The sequence below is a fragment of the Eschscholzia californica genome, unplaced genomic scaffold, assembly GCF_041429995.1.
Source record: "Eschscholzia californica isolate CP2 unplaced genomic scaffold, dmEscCali1.0.p SCAF_5, whole genome shotgun sequence".
Taxonomy (NCBI): domain Eukaryota; kingdom Viridiplantae; phylum Streptophyta; class Magnoliopsida; order Ranunculales; family Papaveraceae; genus Eschscholzia; species Eschscholzia californica.
Genome location: NW_028238472.1, coordinates 29,415,869 through 29,434,976, shown reverse-complemented (window position 1 = coordinate 29,434,976; position 19,108 = coordinate 29,415,869). Strand labels below are relative to the sequence as shown.

The 19,108-nt window shown below is 34.6% G+C and overlaps 1 protein-coding gene across 1 annotated transcript; it reads left to right on the top strand.

The window, feature by feature from the left end:
- Positions 1 to 2,422: 2,422 nt before the first annotated feature.
- Positions 2,423 to 5,348, top strand: LOC147538137 (HXXXD-type acyl-transferase family protein). Its single transcript, XM_086644587.1, has 2 exons — positions 2,423 to 3,153; positions 4,165 to 5,348. Exons 1-2 carry the CDS (start codon positions 2,722 to 2,724, stop codon positions 5,116 to 5,118), a joined length of 1,386 nt encoding a protein of 461 aa, XP_086500713.1. The 5' UTR covers positions 2,423 to 2,721; the 3' UTR covers positions 5,119 to 5,348.
- Positions 5,349 to 19,108: the final 13,760 nt, after the last annotated feature.

Genomic DNA, 19,108 nt, shown 5'->3' with positions numbered 1-19,108 from the left:
AATACTACATAATAACTTTTAATCTTGGTAGTCTTATTCTTGAAGCTTTTAGACACCTAGTCTTGGTCATTTTTATCTTTCCCTAGAGTCTAGAGCAGTCAATGCTCTACAATATACACGACTTAACGGGCACCAGAACTAACTGCTCTGATACCAACTGTGACACCCCGTGTCTCAAAATAGACACGATCATGCCTCGGCAATTCACAGACGGGACACAAATCCTGTAGAGTCTCCTTTGTAAATCGAATCGGTCACACCTATAAACCTGTCATGCAAACCAATTTCCTTGGTTTCATTGCTCGTAATGATGATGTCACCTAGCGAGGCACAAATGTAAATAGCAGTCGGACCATTGAAATAACTAAAAAGAAATTGATCAGACGTAGATTTGAAAAAACCTTCGACTTTTAAACTGGAGGAAAATTTGGCGAACCATTTCCTCGAGGCTTGTTTCAAACCGTATAATGATTTTTTCAAACGACAACCTCTAGTATCACCTTTGTTGCTAAAACTGGGAGGAATGGTCAAGTGGTGATGCAGTATTGGTGGTAAAAGGTAGAGGAGATGTGGAAGCAGGAAAGTTTGGAGAAGATGCCATATCATAAGAAGCTAAAGGCCACTCTACATGTGAGGACGAAGATAAATCCTCGCTAGAATCAGAGGGAGTCAGAGTTCCAACCACAGTATAAGGCGATGACTCTATGAAAGACAAACAAGGAGAATCAACTCAAAGCGAAGACTCGACCAAAGGTGGAGGTGGACAAATATTGGGTCGCGCCGGAGACCGGGAAGTGTGGGAAGAAGGCACGTGGTCATCCAAAATACTCAAAGGAGTACAAGTTTCTGAGTCAGGAGAAATGTCATTAACCTACTCAAAAGGAAACTTATTTCCAAAAAAGTGACACTACGAGAGTCATAGAGAATTTTTGTCTCTAGGTCATAAACGGTGTAACCCTTTTTCATATTGGTACCCGACAAAGATTCCGGGTTTAACTCGCATATCAAAATTATTAGTAGCTTTGCCATTATGAGCAAAGCACAGACACCGCAAACACGGAGGATCGAGTAGTTAGGTAAAGTGTCTTATAAAACCTCATAAGGTGACTTAAGAGAAAAACATCGGAGTGGCATCTGATAAATTAAGCAAGTTGTCGTTTTTAAACACTCACCCCAAAAACTAAAGGAGAGGTTGGCTTGAAAACGCAAGGCACGAGCGACATCCGACAAATGTCTATGTTTACGTTCAACAACTCCATTTGGTTGTGGAGTATGAACAAAACTACTTTAATGGATAATACCATTAGAATGAAACAAGGACTGTAAATCCTTATTAAGAAATTCAATTTCATTGTCGGAACTGAAAGTCTGAATAGGTTAGGTAGAGCCTGCTGCCGAATCTGAAGAGGTGAACTTTATAATCTGTTGATATTGTTTAGTTGTGAAATTAAAGAAAAATCAAAATATTTCTTACTCTCAGACTTTGACTGCATAAGAAATATCCAAGTATATCTGGAGTAATTATCCACGAATGTGAGAAAATATCGCTTATTTGTAAGGGAAGGAACGGAAAAGGGTCCCCAAATGTCAGCACGAACTAGTTAAAAAGAAAAATACTAACATAAGTACTTTTATGAAAAGACAATTAAATTTAATTGTCATTGGACAAATTATACAGTCAAGCATGGAGTCAAAGCGAATGAAATCAAAATGCTGAGATAAGTGTTTGAGACGATCCAAACTAGGATGTCCCAATCGGCGATGCCAAAGGTCAAGTGACTTATGTAAAATAAAAGTTGGAGATTTATGTTGCAAAATGTATAGATAGCCAACTTCATCAGCCTGTCCAATCATACGAGTCGTCAAAGTGTATGTAAAGACACATTGAGAAGGTGAGAAAGTCGCAAGACATTGTAAAGATTTACATAATTTTCTTACAGAAATAAAATTAAATTTACAAGTCGGGAAAAATCATCAACATTGTTTATATGTAAAGAGTCAGAAAAAACTACTTTACCAGTATATTTACCTAAAAATGTGCTTCCATCAGGGATTTGAACGTAAACTGATGGAGGAGCAAGCTCATAAGAACTGAAGTGTTGTAAAGAAAAACAAATGTGATTCAGTGCACCACTGTCGATGGTCTACGAAGTAGAGTGAATGGATAAAATAGTTCCCCAAAGAAGTGTCGTGGTTGTAGAGCTAGGGTCACCAGTATTTGTACTGGGGAACAAAATCGTTCTCAATGAAGAAGTTCTTTATTGGTTCTTGGACTTGTATTTATACATCTTTACAAAAGGAAAAAAAATTAACATAACGAAAAGAACAAAGAATAGAAAGTCTAATTACAAATAAAGAAATATAATAATATATTTACAAAGGAAAGCTAATTAATAAGAAAGCAAATGTTCTTCTTTCCCCCGAGATTACTTCATTAACTTGGATAAAGTTGTGAGATTCTAAATATTGGTAAATGCACGAAACACAAACTAGAAAATACAATCACAAGTAAGTGTAGAAATACAATTGAATATTGATCAATTATAGAGTATCAATTACAAAATAATCTCTTGACTTATGACATATTGCTTCCTTTATAAATTTGGATATCTATATCAATAACACCTCTCTTACCTTCTCCACTTCACTCACTTTCTCTCTCTAGCTCTCTTTCTCTCTTTATAAAAAGGCTTCAAAAAATAACAAGAGCAACAAAAGAAGATGTTTAGGTCTTGTGAACTTCCAGATTGTTTTTATACAAACTCACCAATCTTAATCAACCCAATCACACCAACCCCAAAGCACTCACTTTATCTCTCTAACCTTGATGACCAAAAATTTCTTAGATTCTCCATTAAATATCTCTATGTGTTCAAAAAAGCTGTATCAACAGATGACCTAAAATATTCACTATCTAGGGTTCTAGTTTACTACTACCCATTAGCTGGAAGGTTGAAAATTAGTGAAGAAAATGAAGAGAAACTTGAAGTTGATTGTAATAGTGAAGGTGCTCTATTTGCTGAAGCTTTAATGGATTTTAGTGTTGATGAATTTCTACAAGTTTCTAGGTGGCCTAATATGTCTTGGAAGAAGAAGCTATTCTTTAAGGTGGAAGCTAAGAACTTCATGGGTATCCCTCCTCTTGTGATTCAGGTAAGAAGTCTCTTCAATTTATTTATTTATTTTCAAATTGAGTAGTAGATGGGTTTCTACTTTTGCTTTCATTCATGGACCTTTTTGATGTGAACTTTAATTTTGGTGTTTGCATTATTGTTGTACATATGTTACCTGATACTCTGATAGATTGATAACGATAGAAAGAGCTACAAATCAAAACTTTCTCTAGATATACACGAAATCAGCGGTTTATATTTTCGAATAAACTCTCTTTATTTTTGTTGATGAACTTTTTTTACTCTGGATGTACGGTTGATTCATCTATAGGTCTAGGGCAACTTTTGTTACCTCTTCTATCATTTTTCATGTTGTTTGTATTTAACAGTTTAGGATGTAATCTAAATAGTGAAAATATATGTCAAAAAATCTTCACATTATTGGAGTATAAAAATGATGGTCTTGGATCTGATCAATTCACTAGTTTCTTAGATTTTTATTTAGATGCATATGCATAATCAATTTTAAAAATATCAAGATCAATCTCATAGGATGACTCGGTGAGTCACTTTGGCATAGTCTAGCTTTTTATTATAGAAAATTAATTTTCGATTTAGTTAAATAGTACTCGAGTTGCTATACTCTTTAAAGAATAAATGGTGAATAATCTAGTACTTCAAACAACTCAAATTTGTGGAAAAGTTGACTAAATTTTGGAAGTATAATTTTTTCTCTTTTATTAAATCGATACTTAAAAGGTCTTAACGATTGTTCCGCCATATCAAATCTAAATTGTTAACATTTTACAAGAAATTGTACATGAATTTCCAAAATTTCTTAATAATTTCAAACTTGTTTTTAGCATTCTCTAATTCTGTAAGACTTGTTTTACTGAAAACCCTAAAAGAGTTGATTGTAATGTTGGTCAAATATTCTATTTGGTCATTGACCGTAACGGTCAACGATTTAACTAATGGACAGCATACTGCAGACTGATTCCCTTTGTCTGAATAAAAATACTTATTTAAAATACCAACTTTACCCTTTCAGGTCACGAATCTTCGTTGTGGAGGTATGATACTATGTGTCGCGATCAATCATTGTCTCTGCGATGGTATTGGTACAGCACAATTCTTACACGCATGGGCTCACTTCACTACCAAACCAAACATCGATCTTCCTATTCTACCATATCAAGATCGCCACGTGTTAAAACCAAGACACCCCTTAGAAATAACCTTCTCTCATCCTGAATTTACCAATACTACCTCTTGCCGCTATGATCACTTCGATCTCTATCATGAACTCCAATCACAACCGTTGATTCCGTCTTGCTTAACTTTCACTGCGTCTGATATCTTGAACCTAAAAAGACGGTGTTTACCCTCGCTAAAATGCACCTCATTTGAAGCACTTGCTTCGCACGTGTGGCGATGTTGGATTAAATCACTGAATCCACCCTCATCACTCAATATCAAACTTCTTTTCTCAGCAAACATAAGGAATAAAGTGCACCCAAATTTGCCCAAAGGGTATTATGGGAATGGATTTGTGCTAGGGTTCGCCGAAACCACAGTTAAGGAATTAGTTAACGCTAACATGCACCATGGGGTGAAACTTGTTCAAGAGGCCAAAACAACATTAACAGATGATTATGTTAAATCTATGATAGATTTCTTGGAAACAAAAAGAGTGAAACCTGATCTTGGTTCTACTTTTGTTATCTCAAATTGGGCAAAATTAGGGTTAGAAGATGTGGATTTTGGAGAGGGAAAACCGTTACACATGGGTTCTCTTGTTAGTGAAATTTACTGTTTATTTTTACAGGTGATTGGCGACTTAAATGCAGTGAAAGTACTTGTCTCAGTGCCAGAAAATATTGTAGATAAGTTTGAGTTTTATTTGAATGATTTATCTGATTTGGAGGAAGACTTTATGAACAATGGGTTGAATTTGATAGAAGAACCTCAAGAAAAGACGATGACAAAATCCTTAAATATATGACTTCTTAGTTTTCTTTTTGTTCCAGAATAAAGTCTATGCAAGTTTCTTCCCTCGACCCTCGTCGAATAGGAGGAGTACTTTTTGTCAATTTTCTTCCTTTGTTAAACATATGTGTCGGTCGGTATATGATAACTTTAAATTTCGAAATTATGTGATGTTTTCAATAAATAATGTTGTGTATTGATATGTTTACTATGAATAATACTCTTTTAATGTTTTTGTCTTGGAAATAACAAGAACTGAAATTTACTCTCCTTGTTGGAAAAACATATATATATATATATATATATATATATATATATACTAGGGTATAGCCCGTGCCTCGTCACGGCATAATTTCGTGTGAAAATAAGTAGGAAGTGGGGAGGAAAATAATTTAGTGGGTGGTTTGTAACTAATTTTCTGAAAAAGTGGGAGGGAGAGAATAGTGGGTGAGTGGTTATTTTTTAGCAGTGAGAAACCGTGGTTTTTTGTGGTTGGTTATCAAAAAAAGTGGGAGAGAATTTAGGAGGCTCTGATTTAGTGGGTTTGAAATTCAATTTTAGTCGTTAGATTAAATAATTCTTGATGAATATCGGATGGACGTGAATATCCATGACATAAATTTACGGCTCACCTCAAAAAACACCATTGTGTTATATATAATAGATATATATATATATATATTACCACCCAAATAAATTGGAGTAGCCAAACTTTCCATTGATGTCTGGTTCCTTCTCAAAAAAAAAATGAAATAAAGAAAAAGAGCAAAAGCTTGAAATGATTGTGATGGGGGGACCTGTTAGTTTGCTTTCTAATGACAATTGTTTGCATGTACTATGTTGTTACCTACACATTTACACTTTCAGCTTTTTCTCTGGGTGTTGTTGGTTTGTTTGGATTATATAGATGTAGGATATTTGTGCACATGGGTCGTGGAGATTTTGTGGTTCAGTGATTTTTTCTTGTGATGAAAATGGGAGAAACTAACAATATTTTTGTCTCATCAAAAAAAAAACAATATTTTTGGGTGCAAAGACTTTGTCAAATTTAGTTGACCGATTTATTTTCTAATTGTTATAAGAAAATAATTTTGAGTGGAATGTTTTTGGCTTTTTCTTTTAGTGAAAGTATTTGGAAAGGGAGAGAGAGAGAGATAGCCAGTGTTTTTAGGGTTTTGCTTCCTCAGTTGTAACTTGTAAAGAAAAAAGAAGAGTGTGATTGAATATTGCAACAACATACTCTTGATTCATTGTAGTTTTTGTTACTTGTCATCCTTCTTTGTTAAAATGTAGCCGATATGCTTTTCGCGATATTCATACTAATTTGTAACCTTATATGCCTTTTTTTTTGAAACCAAGCGAAACAAATTTCATTCATAAGCGATTAAATCGCAAGCTTACGTGGATGATCATAATTATTTCTCTCCTCTGAAAACTTTATGAGAGTTACATACCTTTAAATGCAAAGTGCCTCATGAAGAGAAAGAAATGGGACTAGACACCGACTCGATAAAATGACCCTAAAGGTCGAAAGATAAAAGGATCCTAAAGATCACGGATGAAAGGACCCTAGAGGTCAACAAAATACAAATAATAAAGAAAATACTAATTTACATTCCTCTCAACTGTCATTGTTGTAGTAGATTAATCATCCTTGGTAAAGCCGCATATCATAATACCACCAACATCAGAATTCTTCTGAGAAGATCAATTAATCAATAATAACAAAGTCGGCAACATGAGAATCCATTACTGATCCTTGGAAATCAAATAATCCTTGATAATCTGAATTAATTCTGTTTGGAATTTCTGAACCATTCATCATCATCAAACTACTAAAACTTTCAGATTCTAGAAATAACTCATCTTCAAAATTACCCTTTCATCAACAAGATCATGATTCTCTTTTTGTTTCGATTTCTTTGATTTTCGACAACCACCACCTATCGGAACATTACGAAGAACTCCACCTTTTGTCCAATTACGTAGTTTAGTGATTGATTTGAAATGATGGCCTGAATAATAATCTTCTTTCACTTCCTCCAAAGATTTTACCACCAATTATCTAACCCCCAATGCAAAACTGTAGAGATAGAAAGATAGAGAGAGAGAGAGAGAGAAAAGAGTAAGAAGATTTCTTTCCTTTCTCTGCAAAGAAGAAACTCTGCAAAAAACTACAATATGGAAGATCCGAGAGATTATTAATGGTGGGAAAACAAACTACAAGAGAGAGACGGTTAGAGACCTTATATGCTTATAAGATATTAGTGGGGCTTAGTGGAGATGACTTAATGCAGATTTTGCACATACTTCAACCGAGTAAACTAATCTTTATCCCCCTCCTCTCTGGTCTCATTAGCAGAACCAGGAGATGCCATGAGTGTATCAGCAAAGAGATGCCTGCGTCTTTCTTCTGGGCTGTCGATGGACTCCATGGGAGGAGAGAACCAGCTGGGAGGAATGGAAGAAGAGTGAAGCGAGGACGATGATGACTGACCAGAATACCACCCCACTTGATTCTCCCTCAAATAAATATCATTCATCTTCTCAAACTCCAAAGCTTTCCTAAGATTAGACTTCCTTCTGACATCCTCTTCGATTTTTACCTCCATGATCATGAATATCTATTGTACTTGGATTTTGAAATAAGAAAACCCATCCTCATTTGAACTAGTCGATATTAGATTTATTATTATATCTATAAAGATGTCACAAAAGTTATTTTCAGTCGGTCCAAGATGTAACGGTAACATTATTTCAACTACTATAAAACTTTAGCATACTTTTTTCATCTATAGATGTGTGTGGACGAGCATCAGTATAGATTATTATTATTTTGGAAAAATCATGGCATCATACAATTAGCCTGCTTTAAAGACCATTGACACCTCTAGTGTTATTGTTGTAATTGTCATGCATGCCATGTTTAAAATGGATCCACAACTCACTATATTTGATCAACAGTATTTTGGAGCATATCTCTTTTCTGCTTTCATTTTTTTGTTGTTTCGCTAACTCCCACGACCATTCTTTCATTACTCTCGAAATGGTCGTCGGAAAACAGTTACGCCAACGACCTTTATTTTTTTTTAGAAATCTTTCTCCTTCGACCACCACCACCTTCCATCATAATAATTTCTCTCTCCTTTATCTCTCTTCTCGTGTCTCTCTCGCTCTCCTACTATCTCTCTCGTTATTTATTACGACGAAAGGGAAGTCCCCAATGTCGGAATCACGTTAGATCCTAGTTTGGGGGATTAATTCTCCCAAAACCAATTCGTCTGGTTTGAGGGAATCAATCCCGCAAATCAGATCGGCTTTCCGACGTAAGGATAACCTACCTCTGCGGCAGAATAGCTAAAAAATAGAGAGGGAAAGGAGTAGGAGAGGAGGAGAAGAGAAACATAAGTGGTGGTAGGAGGAGAAGAGAAAGAGGAAAGAGATGAGACATATGGTGGTGGCGGTGGTGGTGGTTGGAGGTGGTAACTGGAGACGTGTTGCCGGAAATGGATGGCCGGAAATGGATGGCCGGATAGGTGGTTGGAAATGGGCGCATCGAGATGAGAAAGAAGAAGAATTTGTTACCCTGAAAAATTTGACACAAAACACAATTTTTCTTAAAAATTGTGTACTTCATCAAATTTGACAAAACTCACATTTTCCCTTTAAAATTTTGTATTCCGACAAATTTTCTTGTTTCCTCAAATTACCGGCCTTAAACTATGTCATTGTCATAGTAGTATTTACTCCCTCCATCCCATTTTGTTTGGGTGTTATTCCTTTTAAGGAAGTCCCAAAATGTTTGTTCACTTACTTTAAATAAGACTTATTTATTACTAGTTTTATTGATGTTTCCCAATCTACCCTTACTTTTAATACTAACAACAAATTTCTATTAGTTCTACACTAGTAGTTTTCATTGTAATACTCTAAAGTAAATATGGGTGATATAGGAAGATACATTTAGTTAGGAAGCAATAAATGAAAATCCTTAATAAGTTGGATTTCTCAAAAGGCCATACAAAATAGGACGGAGGGAGTATAAACTAAGTGTATATGTACTCATCATAACCAAACTTTATTGCAATATTAACTACTTTCTACTTATTTGTACCATAAATGGAACAATACAATAGAATAAACCTCAATTTTTTATTATCCAAAGTAGATATTTATCCGACTGCTAATCCTGAGTTAACCATCTTCTGTTTGCTGATGACTGCATCATCTTCGGCAGGAATTCATTAGAATATATTCACAACCTGAGAAACACCTTGCACACTTTTTGCTCCTCCACTGGGCGGAGGATTAACTATGATAATAAGTCCAGTATCTTCTTCTCTAAAATTCTCATCCCAAATTTAAAAATAATGATTACTAGGAACGTCAAAGTTAAAAATGTCTCCCTCTCTGAAAAGTACCTCAGTGCACAAGTCTTCATTGACAATAATGAAACCAAGGTATTCCAAACGATGTTAGACCAGATTCAGTCCAAACTTTCTCGATGAAAAAATAACTTTTTGTCACAAGCTGACTGCACTGTGGTCATCTCTGCCACAGCTGTGGTTGTTCTACGATACCAGATAAAATACTTCGTTTTACTAAAAAGCCTTTGTCAACGCATCGTGACTTTGCAGAAGTCATTGTGGTGGGAAAAATCTAAAGGTAGATGCATCAAATTATGGTCATACATCTGCGTCCCCAAAAAAGGGGAGATCTTGGGGTCCACAACCCTCATACTGATAACCAAGTTTTCCTCAAAAAACTAGCTTAGAGAGTCAAAGTTGAGCCTAATTTTTTCTGGAGTAATTAAATTGCTGATTCCCTTCATCAAAAAAAAAAAAATTAAATTGCTGAAGGCCAAGTATGTTTCTTAGAACTTCCACTCCGGACCCAGCCAAACAAGCTCACTGTTGGATCTTGAAATCTACTCTTAAACACATCGACTTTGTGGAATCATTAAGCCCCTAGGAAGTTTGCCAAGGATTGCAAATTAGCATTTGGATTGATTACGAGATCCCCAATCATCCCCCTATTAATAAGTAATAACATTAATGATTCACTCTGACCACAGTTTCACAACTTACTAATAATAACCATTGAATATTCAATTGCTCAATAACACTTTTGTAATATTTGCAACACCATTCAAACCATATCCATGAAAGAAGACGGTCAAGACACAATCAGATGGTCACTTACTCCATCATGCCACTTCACGGTTAAATATATGGATCACTACCTATCCACATCTCAAGTAGCTAACTCTCACTTTGAAGTCCATTGGCACTTTATCTAACACATCAATACTGTGGCACGCATTATCCTCTTTCTATAGAAATGTTGTACCGGGGCACTCCATGCGCGGCCACGTTTAGGGAAATACATTAATAACCAATTACATTGTAATTCATGAACAATCACGAAAATTATTGAACATGCACTACTCCATTGCACTTTTGCCAAAAAACATATGGTTATATTTTAACATTATTACTGAAATATTATTTCATTTTGGATTGAATTCTTTCTTGGAAAGACCTAGAGGACTCTCAACGTATGAGCAATAAGATACACTACTCGACCATTCTTTGGTTCATATGGAAAGCAAGCTGTGATCAACACTTTCAGTTTACAGTTACTCTCCCATTACAAGTCATTAATCAAATTCTAGCTTTTCCAAGTTACTTCTCTAGACCAACCAACTCTAGAAATAACTCTCGTATCTTGAAATTGAGTCCTCAAATACACCATATGTTAAACTAATAGTGATGCATCATTTACCTTGATTAACGAGAAAATGGTACAAGCAGTATATGTCGTAAACATTTTGTTCATATTATTGCAATAAAAACCTCTTCATCCAGAGCTAGAATCAATGAGGAAAGTGAAGCCATAGCTATCTAAATGGGCATTCAATGAGCAACACAAAATAAATACAAGTGTATCAACATTGAAAGTGACAATCAAAAGTTCATCATCCGTCACCTGAAAGACGATGGGAGCACTAGTCCGTTGCAATCCATCAGACATATTCATAAGATAAAAAAAAAAATTTCCTCAATTTCAAAGCATCACATTTGCTCATATGAATCGGATGCAGAACCATCCAGCCGACAAGTTAGCTAAAAGGGCTAGAACACACGTAAGAGAGAAAATTTAGGATGATATTGTAGTAAGACCTTACTATATTAATTTCAAATTCAGTTTCAAAGGAAAAAAAACATATCGAAACTGATCAGGACCTTTGAATTCTAGTAAAGTTGTGCCAACTATTATAATCAATAAACCAAATTTTGCTTTATGTCATATTTTGCTTTATGTCATAGTGATGAGTAGAAGATGATCATTTTTCTCTAGGAAACAATAAACTTAACATATGCTCCCCTTTATTATGTAGGGTCACATGTAAATATATAACCATATCAATGTGTTGAATCATATTTAACTTTCCAAAGTTGGCTCTTAATTATTCACTTTTAGAGAATATATAACCATATCAACCTGTAGTTGCAACTTGATAAAATAGAACCACTAACCACTTGTTATTATTCTTTTTCCAATTTAGTTCTTGGTTCACCTCGAGGATAATAGTTTAATAACACATCAGATAAGTCTTAGGATTATTTTGTGAAAGGGTCGTACATAAGTATCGGATTTCGAGAAAGGTGCATGATTGTTTATTATTTATTTTCCAAAGGAGTACTCTTGGACTAGGATTGACCAAATAAGTTTTAACGCCACTAAGTTTTAACACCGTTAAAGTTAACACCGTTAATTCTAACTATATTACTTAAAAAGCTATCGTTATATTTAAGTGAACTTTAAACAATTTTGACACTAATTCGTGAAAGTAATAAATTATGACATTCACTATTATTTTTATTGATTTCTTAGCTACTTCTAACTTCGAATTTCTTCTAAATTATTAGGTCAAACAAAATGACCCAGTTAAAATAGTTGATAAATTGGTCATTTTAGTGCACAACAGTGCGCTAATGTTGTGCCTCTAGAGTGCTTTATAGTCACTTCTAGTGCAGCCATGTGAAGGGTACAACATTCAATTTTTTTATGCCTTGTTTTTTTTTTGATGAACATCTTTTATGCCGTGTTGGCTCCATGCAAGTAAATAACATCATGTAAACATTCCACATACATTAAAAATGCCCACTGCCCAGAAACTAAATCTTGACTAAAAGTATAGTCTATAGATATGATTTACAACTCACTTCCTCAAAATATTCAAACTAGTTAAAGTTGTTCTTATACATGATGAACAAAAATAAATTTGTACTAGTATATTAAAATTAAATGTGTGTTCTTCTGTTTTCATTTGACAAGATTTCAACACTTCGATTGTTTATTAGACTATTAGAGGTGAGATTTTATCATTATATCATTAATGTCATTTCCAGCAAGAGAGATCAAATCGAGAATGAATAGAGCATATCGTCATTTGAGCTTCATTTGTAGTTTTTCTTCCTAAAATAATAATTATTACATGTATCAAAACTAATTTCACTTTTCGTTTGACGAATTCGTTTGTGATCAAAACGCTGACATTTGTTTTCAGAATCTTCTTTCTCTCTCTAATAATCTTGTATTTTTCATAGTACGCTATGAACTATCACTATCGAACGACCTAAATAGTTTTCATATTGTATTTCAGATTTGAAATGAGGAAAGCTTCAAAAATCATTGAGCAATATTTTGAAGTTAGTAATCATTTTCTAGTTAGAAAAATGATAAAGAAAATCTAATCACCTTCCAACATGATTTTTTTTTTGTTAAAATCCAAACATGAACATAATGATGCATATAAATCATTTGAATGGGATCCACAGGAGGATTAAGTAATCATTTCATGTTAACTCTTTTTTTTAGTTAATATATTATTATCATTCTATTGAAAGAATTGAAGCTTTATTTAGCACAATCTTTTATTTGCTATTCATATAGTAGGCCGTATTGAGGCAGTGCTGCTGGTCTAATGGGGTAGCACCAGACTCTCACAGACTACAAAATTTTCTCGAAGAGCAGGAGACCTTAAATACCAAATTAAATCTAATAACTATAGGTATTGTAAATATGTTGTATGCTAAGCATGAGATCACGAGTTCAATATATACTCTCCTTGTTTAACTTTTTGTTTATTCTTTGAAGTCATTATAATCCTGAACTATTAGTGACAACAAGTATGATTATGGAAATCGATAATTTAGTTTGTATACTTAAACTACAATACTTGTATTATTTATTAATATGGGTTGTGATTTCATCAAAGAAAATATTAATATTGGTTGTGGGTTGAATGGGTTGTGGAAATTGAGTCACCATTTTATCTTACTTTCATCATCCTAACATAATTGGAAAACTATAATAATTATATGTTAGTTGCAGTAATCATATACGATAGAATCATAGAAATCATATTATAAAAAAAATCTACTCAGCTATATAATCCCACTCAATAGCTTTCAAAGTTGTGATGATTTTGTATCACTCCATATCCAATTTTCTCCTTTACAATAGATAATATTAATCTAATATTTAGTACTAGATTTTCACACAAGATTTATCATCCGAACTAAAAACTGCACAAAGAAACCGACTATTCATCTGCTAAAAGTGGTAAAATAAAAGTATTTGGGTATGAATTGGGTATAGAGTAAGTGTAAGAGATAGGGTTTCTGAAGATAAAAGTTGTCTAGGGTTTTTAGTTCTTATTTCATATAAAGGGTAAAATAGTCATTACGAAGCCCAAGCTCTCAAGGTCCAACTACAAGCAGTAATAATAACTCTAGAAGCACTCCTGTACCTGAATAAACAAGAAACAAAGTTAGTTACTAACTAACTTTGTTTAGTTTGTTAGTAGTTAATAGTTGTTTTCTCTTCTTCTCTAATCAAATTCTATATAAAAAAAATTGTAACTTATTTAGAGTGATTGAAATAAAATTGAAGTTCCAAGAATTCTTACATGGTATCAGTCTAGGTTTGAAGATCAAAGCTAGGGTTTTCTTGTCGAACTTAAAAGCAATCATCAACAACATATATTGAACATCTCGTTTAACATTCAACATCAAAACAACAACAAAGGAAGAAGATTAGTATCATATCAAGATTATTCTATGAGAAATCTACTGATTTCTCACATCAAATATCAGATTCAAATTCAAGAAATTAGAAGGTTGCTTACTGGTTTTTCAGACTTTTCTCCAAGCTTTCATCAAATGGCTGTCATTCAAGGTAATCTACCACCTATTTCTTCTGTTACTAATTTTGTCACTGAGAAGTTAGATGATTCTAACTATCTCATGTGGAAAGACCAAGTTGAAACTCTTCTTAGTACTTATGAGCTACTAGGGTTTGTCACTGGTACAATTGAGCAACCACCCCAGCTCAAGTTCATTCAAGGTATTGAACAAGTAAATCCAGATTTCCAACAGTGGAGATGTAAGGAAAATCTTGTGCAATCTTCTCAAAAGCACTCTGTCTAAGTCAGTGTATTTTGACATTTATGGGTTATCATCTGCTAAAGAGATTTGGGATTATCTCTATACTACTAATAATGAGGGTCTTGAATCACAAAAAGATCAATTAAGAAGGAAAATCCAAACTCTTAAGCAAGGATGTGCTACAATCTCTGCATATCTCAGAGAATTAAAACAACTTGCAGATTCTCTGATGTCTGTTCATGATAGAGTCACTGAGCAAGAGTTAGTTAGATTTGCAATTCAAGGTTAAAGTTCAGATTATGATCAGTTTAGCATTGCCCATAAGAGCTAATAATGAACATTTAACCTTTGCTCAACTAAAATCAAGACTAATTCAACATGAACAATGGTTATTATCAAGAGACAATGAGCAAGAGGCCTATTATGTCAAAAGATATCCTCAAAAGCCAAATCCAAGGCAGAGTTTTAAACCCTCACCCTCTTACTACAAAAATAACTCTATAATCAAGAAGGATGTCATCCCTTCATCTTCTCAAATCCCTGGTTCTCATACTAATCAAAATAAGGGACAAAGAGCAGATAATTTTGATTCCACTACAGTTCCTTGTGGGATATGTAAGAGATGGGGTCATGCTGCAGGTGTTTGTTACTTTAGATATATGCAAAATAAAGCACATACTGGTTATCATACAGAGGCTCATACTTTACAAGAACTGCCTATTGACACTGAAGATCATTTAGAACCTGAGTCCTATTCATATGCAGATGAAGCTCTTCTTGAATGTAATAATGTAGAAGTTTTTGTATATGAAGGTGATGCAGAAGAAGACTTTCAACAATGCTATACTGCTATAGTTCTAGATCACACAGAAGAGTGCTATATGGATTGTCAAACAGATAGTTTTGATATTGATTGTGAATATGCTGAATGTCATATAGTAACAAATAAAGATGATACTCCTTCAAAAGATACATCCTGGCTTGCAGATACTGGTGCTAGCAGTCATATGACCCACACTCCTAATAACTTAACAAGTTCCCAAGATTATAAAGGTTCTGAATCAGTAATGGTGGATAGTGGTAAGTTTCTACCTATTACTAATATTGGAAATTCTTTATCTACTTCTACTTGCTCATTTGATTTGAGTAAAGTGTTATGTGTTCCAAGTCTAAAAAGGAATTTATTGTCAATCTCCAAGTTTACTAAAGAGACCATGGGGCTATAGTATTAAGGACATCTGGTCCAAACGGGTTTTAGTAGAAGGGTCAGTTAAGAACAACCTATATCCTATTGAGGTAAATATTGTTACATTAAGACACAAGTCAGTAGCTCATACTGCTCAAGTGTATGTCCCCTATGATACTTGGCATGCTAGATTTGGGCATTCTGCTAGTGGTGTTATTAAGAAACTTCAACAAGATAATAAAATCACATTATCTACTTCTATTGATAACTCTGTGTGCAAATCTTGTGCAATGGGTAAAAGTAAATGCTTACCTTTTGAGTCATCTTCTACTACAACTTCTTCTCCTCTATATTTAGTACATTGTGATGTTTGGGGACCAGCCCCTGTGACCACACGAAATGGGCTAGATACTACATCTTATTCTTTGATGATTACAGTAGATACAGTTGGATATATCCTATGAAGAACAGATCTGATAGTATCAAATGCTTCACACATTTTAAGTCAACAGCTGAAAATCTGTTAAAGACTAAGGTGGTATACTTTCAATCAGATGGTGCTCCTGAATTGAAACAAGGTGATTTCAGGAAATTCTTAGACTCAAATGGCATTTTATTCAGGTCTTCTTGTCCCTATACTCCTCAGCAGAATGGGAAAGCTGAGAGAAAGCATAGGCATATCACTGAATTAGGTAACACCTTATCTCTGCATTGTTCATTGCCTAAGTTCTTGTGGTTTGATGCTTTTAGTACAGCTATTTACATTATAAATAGACTTCCCACAATCATATTACAAGGAAATACTCCTTTTAGTGTCTTGTTTCATACTCCACCAGAGTACAAACACTTAAGAGTTTTTGGTTGTGCATGTTACCCTCATTTGGGAGAACTTAGACAAGATAAGCTGAGTTCAAAGAGTATACAATGTGTCTTTCTAGGCTATAGTCTTGAGCAAAAAGGGTTTAGGTGCTATGAACCCATTACAAAAAGAATTTACATGTCTAGACATGTTTTTGATGAAAGCAATTTTCCATATGCTAGCATCTTCTCACAACAGTCTAGTAGTGATCAGAATTTACAACCTGTTATTTCTTTACCTCTACCTGTTTTACCAAATGGTCAGTCTCATGTCAATGAAGTGGGTACATCAAGGTCAACTTGCTCACCAGCCATCTCATGAATTAGGTTCACCTAATGAAACTATTAGTCCACCAACTAATTCAGAGTTGCAATTTCAAAATTTACAGTCTGACCAAGTGGTTACTAGAGGTAGAAATTGCATAGTCAAAAGCAAGCAATTGCCTGCTGACTTTGTGGCTCATTATTCGTCCCCTCACATGTTAAATATGGCCTTTCTCTCTATCTTACATTTAACTACTGAACCCACAACATACAAAGAGGCAGCAAAACATGATGAGTTGATCAAAGCAATGAATGAAGAGTTCTTAGCACTATAACAAAATCAAACATGGTCACTTGTGCCTTATCAAAGCTCTATGAATATCTTAGGCTCTAAACTGGTGTTCAAATTTAAACAAAAGAGTGATGGTACTATTGAAGATATAAGGAAAGACAGGAAGGAGTGGACTATGCAGAAACATTTAGTCCTATTGTTAAGGCAAGCACTATTAGACTTGTTCTCACAATTGCAGTTACAAGGTCTTGGCTTATGAAACAATTAGATGTTTCAAATGCCTTTTTGCATGGAACATTGGATGAAGATGTGTATATGTTTCAGCCACCAGGATTTGAGCAAAAAGGGAAAGAAAACTATGTTTGTCATCTTCATAAAGCACTTTATGGTCTTAAACAGGCTTCTAGGGCCTGGTATAATAAGTTTGCAACTTTCTTATATGCCTATGGTTTTACCAAGAGCAAAACTGATCATTCAATGTTCATTTATCATTCTCATGAGCAGATGATGGTTCTGCTCCTTTATGTTGATGATATTATTTTGACTGGAAGCTCAAGTCCTCATATTTCAAAATTAATATTTGATTTGAGTTCAGCTTTCAAAATCAAAGATTTGGGCCTTCTTTCTTACTTTCTGGGTATAGAAGTGAAGTCTATTACCTTTACTACTGGTATTCTTCTTACTCAAAATAAATATACTCTCCAATTATTACAAAAGGCAAATATGTTAGAGTGCAAACCTTCCAAGCTTCCTGTTGCCAGTGGTCAGAGAGTGTCTGTTACTGATGGTGAAGTTCTTGATAACCCAACAGAGTATCGCAGTTTAGTAGGTTCTCTTCAATATCTCACCTTAACTCGACCATACATCTCCTTTGCAGTAAATTACACAGCCCAATTCATGCAAAATCCCACAACAGTACACTTGGTTATTGTCAAAAAGATATTGAGATATCTAAAGGGTTCAATGGGTTCTGGGATTCGAATAATCCCTGGTAATATTACTACTTTGGTGGCTTATTCAGATTCAGACTAGGCTAGTTGCCCTGACTCAAGGAAATCGACTGGTGGGTATTGTATTTTCCTTGGATGGAGTCTTATCTCATGGAGTTCGAAGAAACAAGCAACAGTAGCAAAGTCATCAACTGAAGCAGAATAGAAAGCCCTATCTAATAGAGCTACATAGTTGGTTTGGTTATCTTACCTCATGGATGAACTGAAATGTTCTCTAAATCGACCTTTCACCCTCTTTTGTGATAACATCAGTGCTAAACATCCAGCTTCGAACCCCATTTTTCATGTCGAAGTCGACTTCCACTATGTTCGTGATTTGGTTTTAATGGGTCTCTGGTGATTCAAAGGGTTTACCTCTCAATCTATTTTCTCATATCAGAAACAATCTGATGGTTCTCTCATCGCCGTCACCATCAGTTTGAGGGGGGATGTAAGAGATAAGGTTTTTGAAGATAAAAGTTGTCTAGGGTTTTTAGTTCTTATTTCATATAAAGGGTAAAATAGTCATTACGAAGCCCAAGCTAGCCCAAGCTAGCCCAAGCTAGCCCAAGCTCTCAAGGTCCAACTACAAGCAGTAATAATAACTACTAACTAACTTTGCTAAGTTTGTTAGTAGTTAATAGTTGTTTTCTCTTCTCTAATCAAACTCTATATAAAGAAAATTGAAGTTCCGAGAATTCTTACAGTAAGGAAAGTTGTCCACTACCCTTTCGTGCAACGGTTGGACACCACTCTTAAGCTCATGAAGTCGTGGGATCGATTCTCGGTGGAAGCAGTTTGCCATCAAAATTTATCCTATATAATTTAGCTATAAATAATGTAATAATTAGTCGGGGTTTAGGCCTCTTTGTTGTTCGGCTTTAGGCCTCTTTCATTCTTGGTTAATTAGGCGGCTATCGTGCTTATTACATCTTCATGATGCATCAATGCCTTGTAACGAC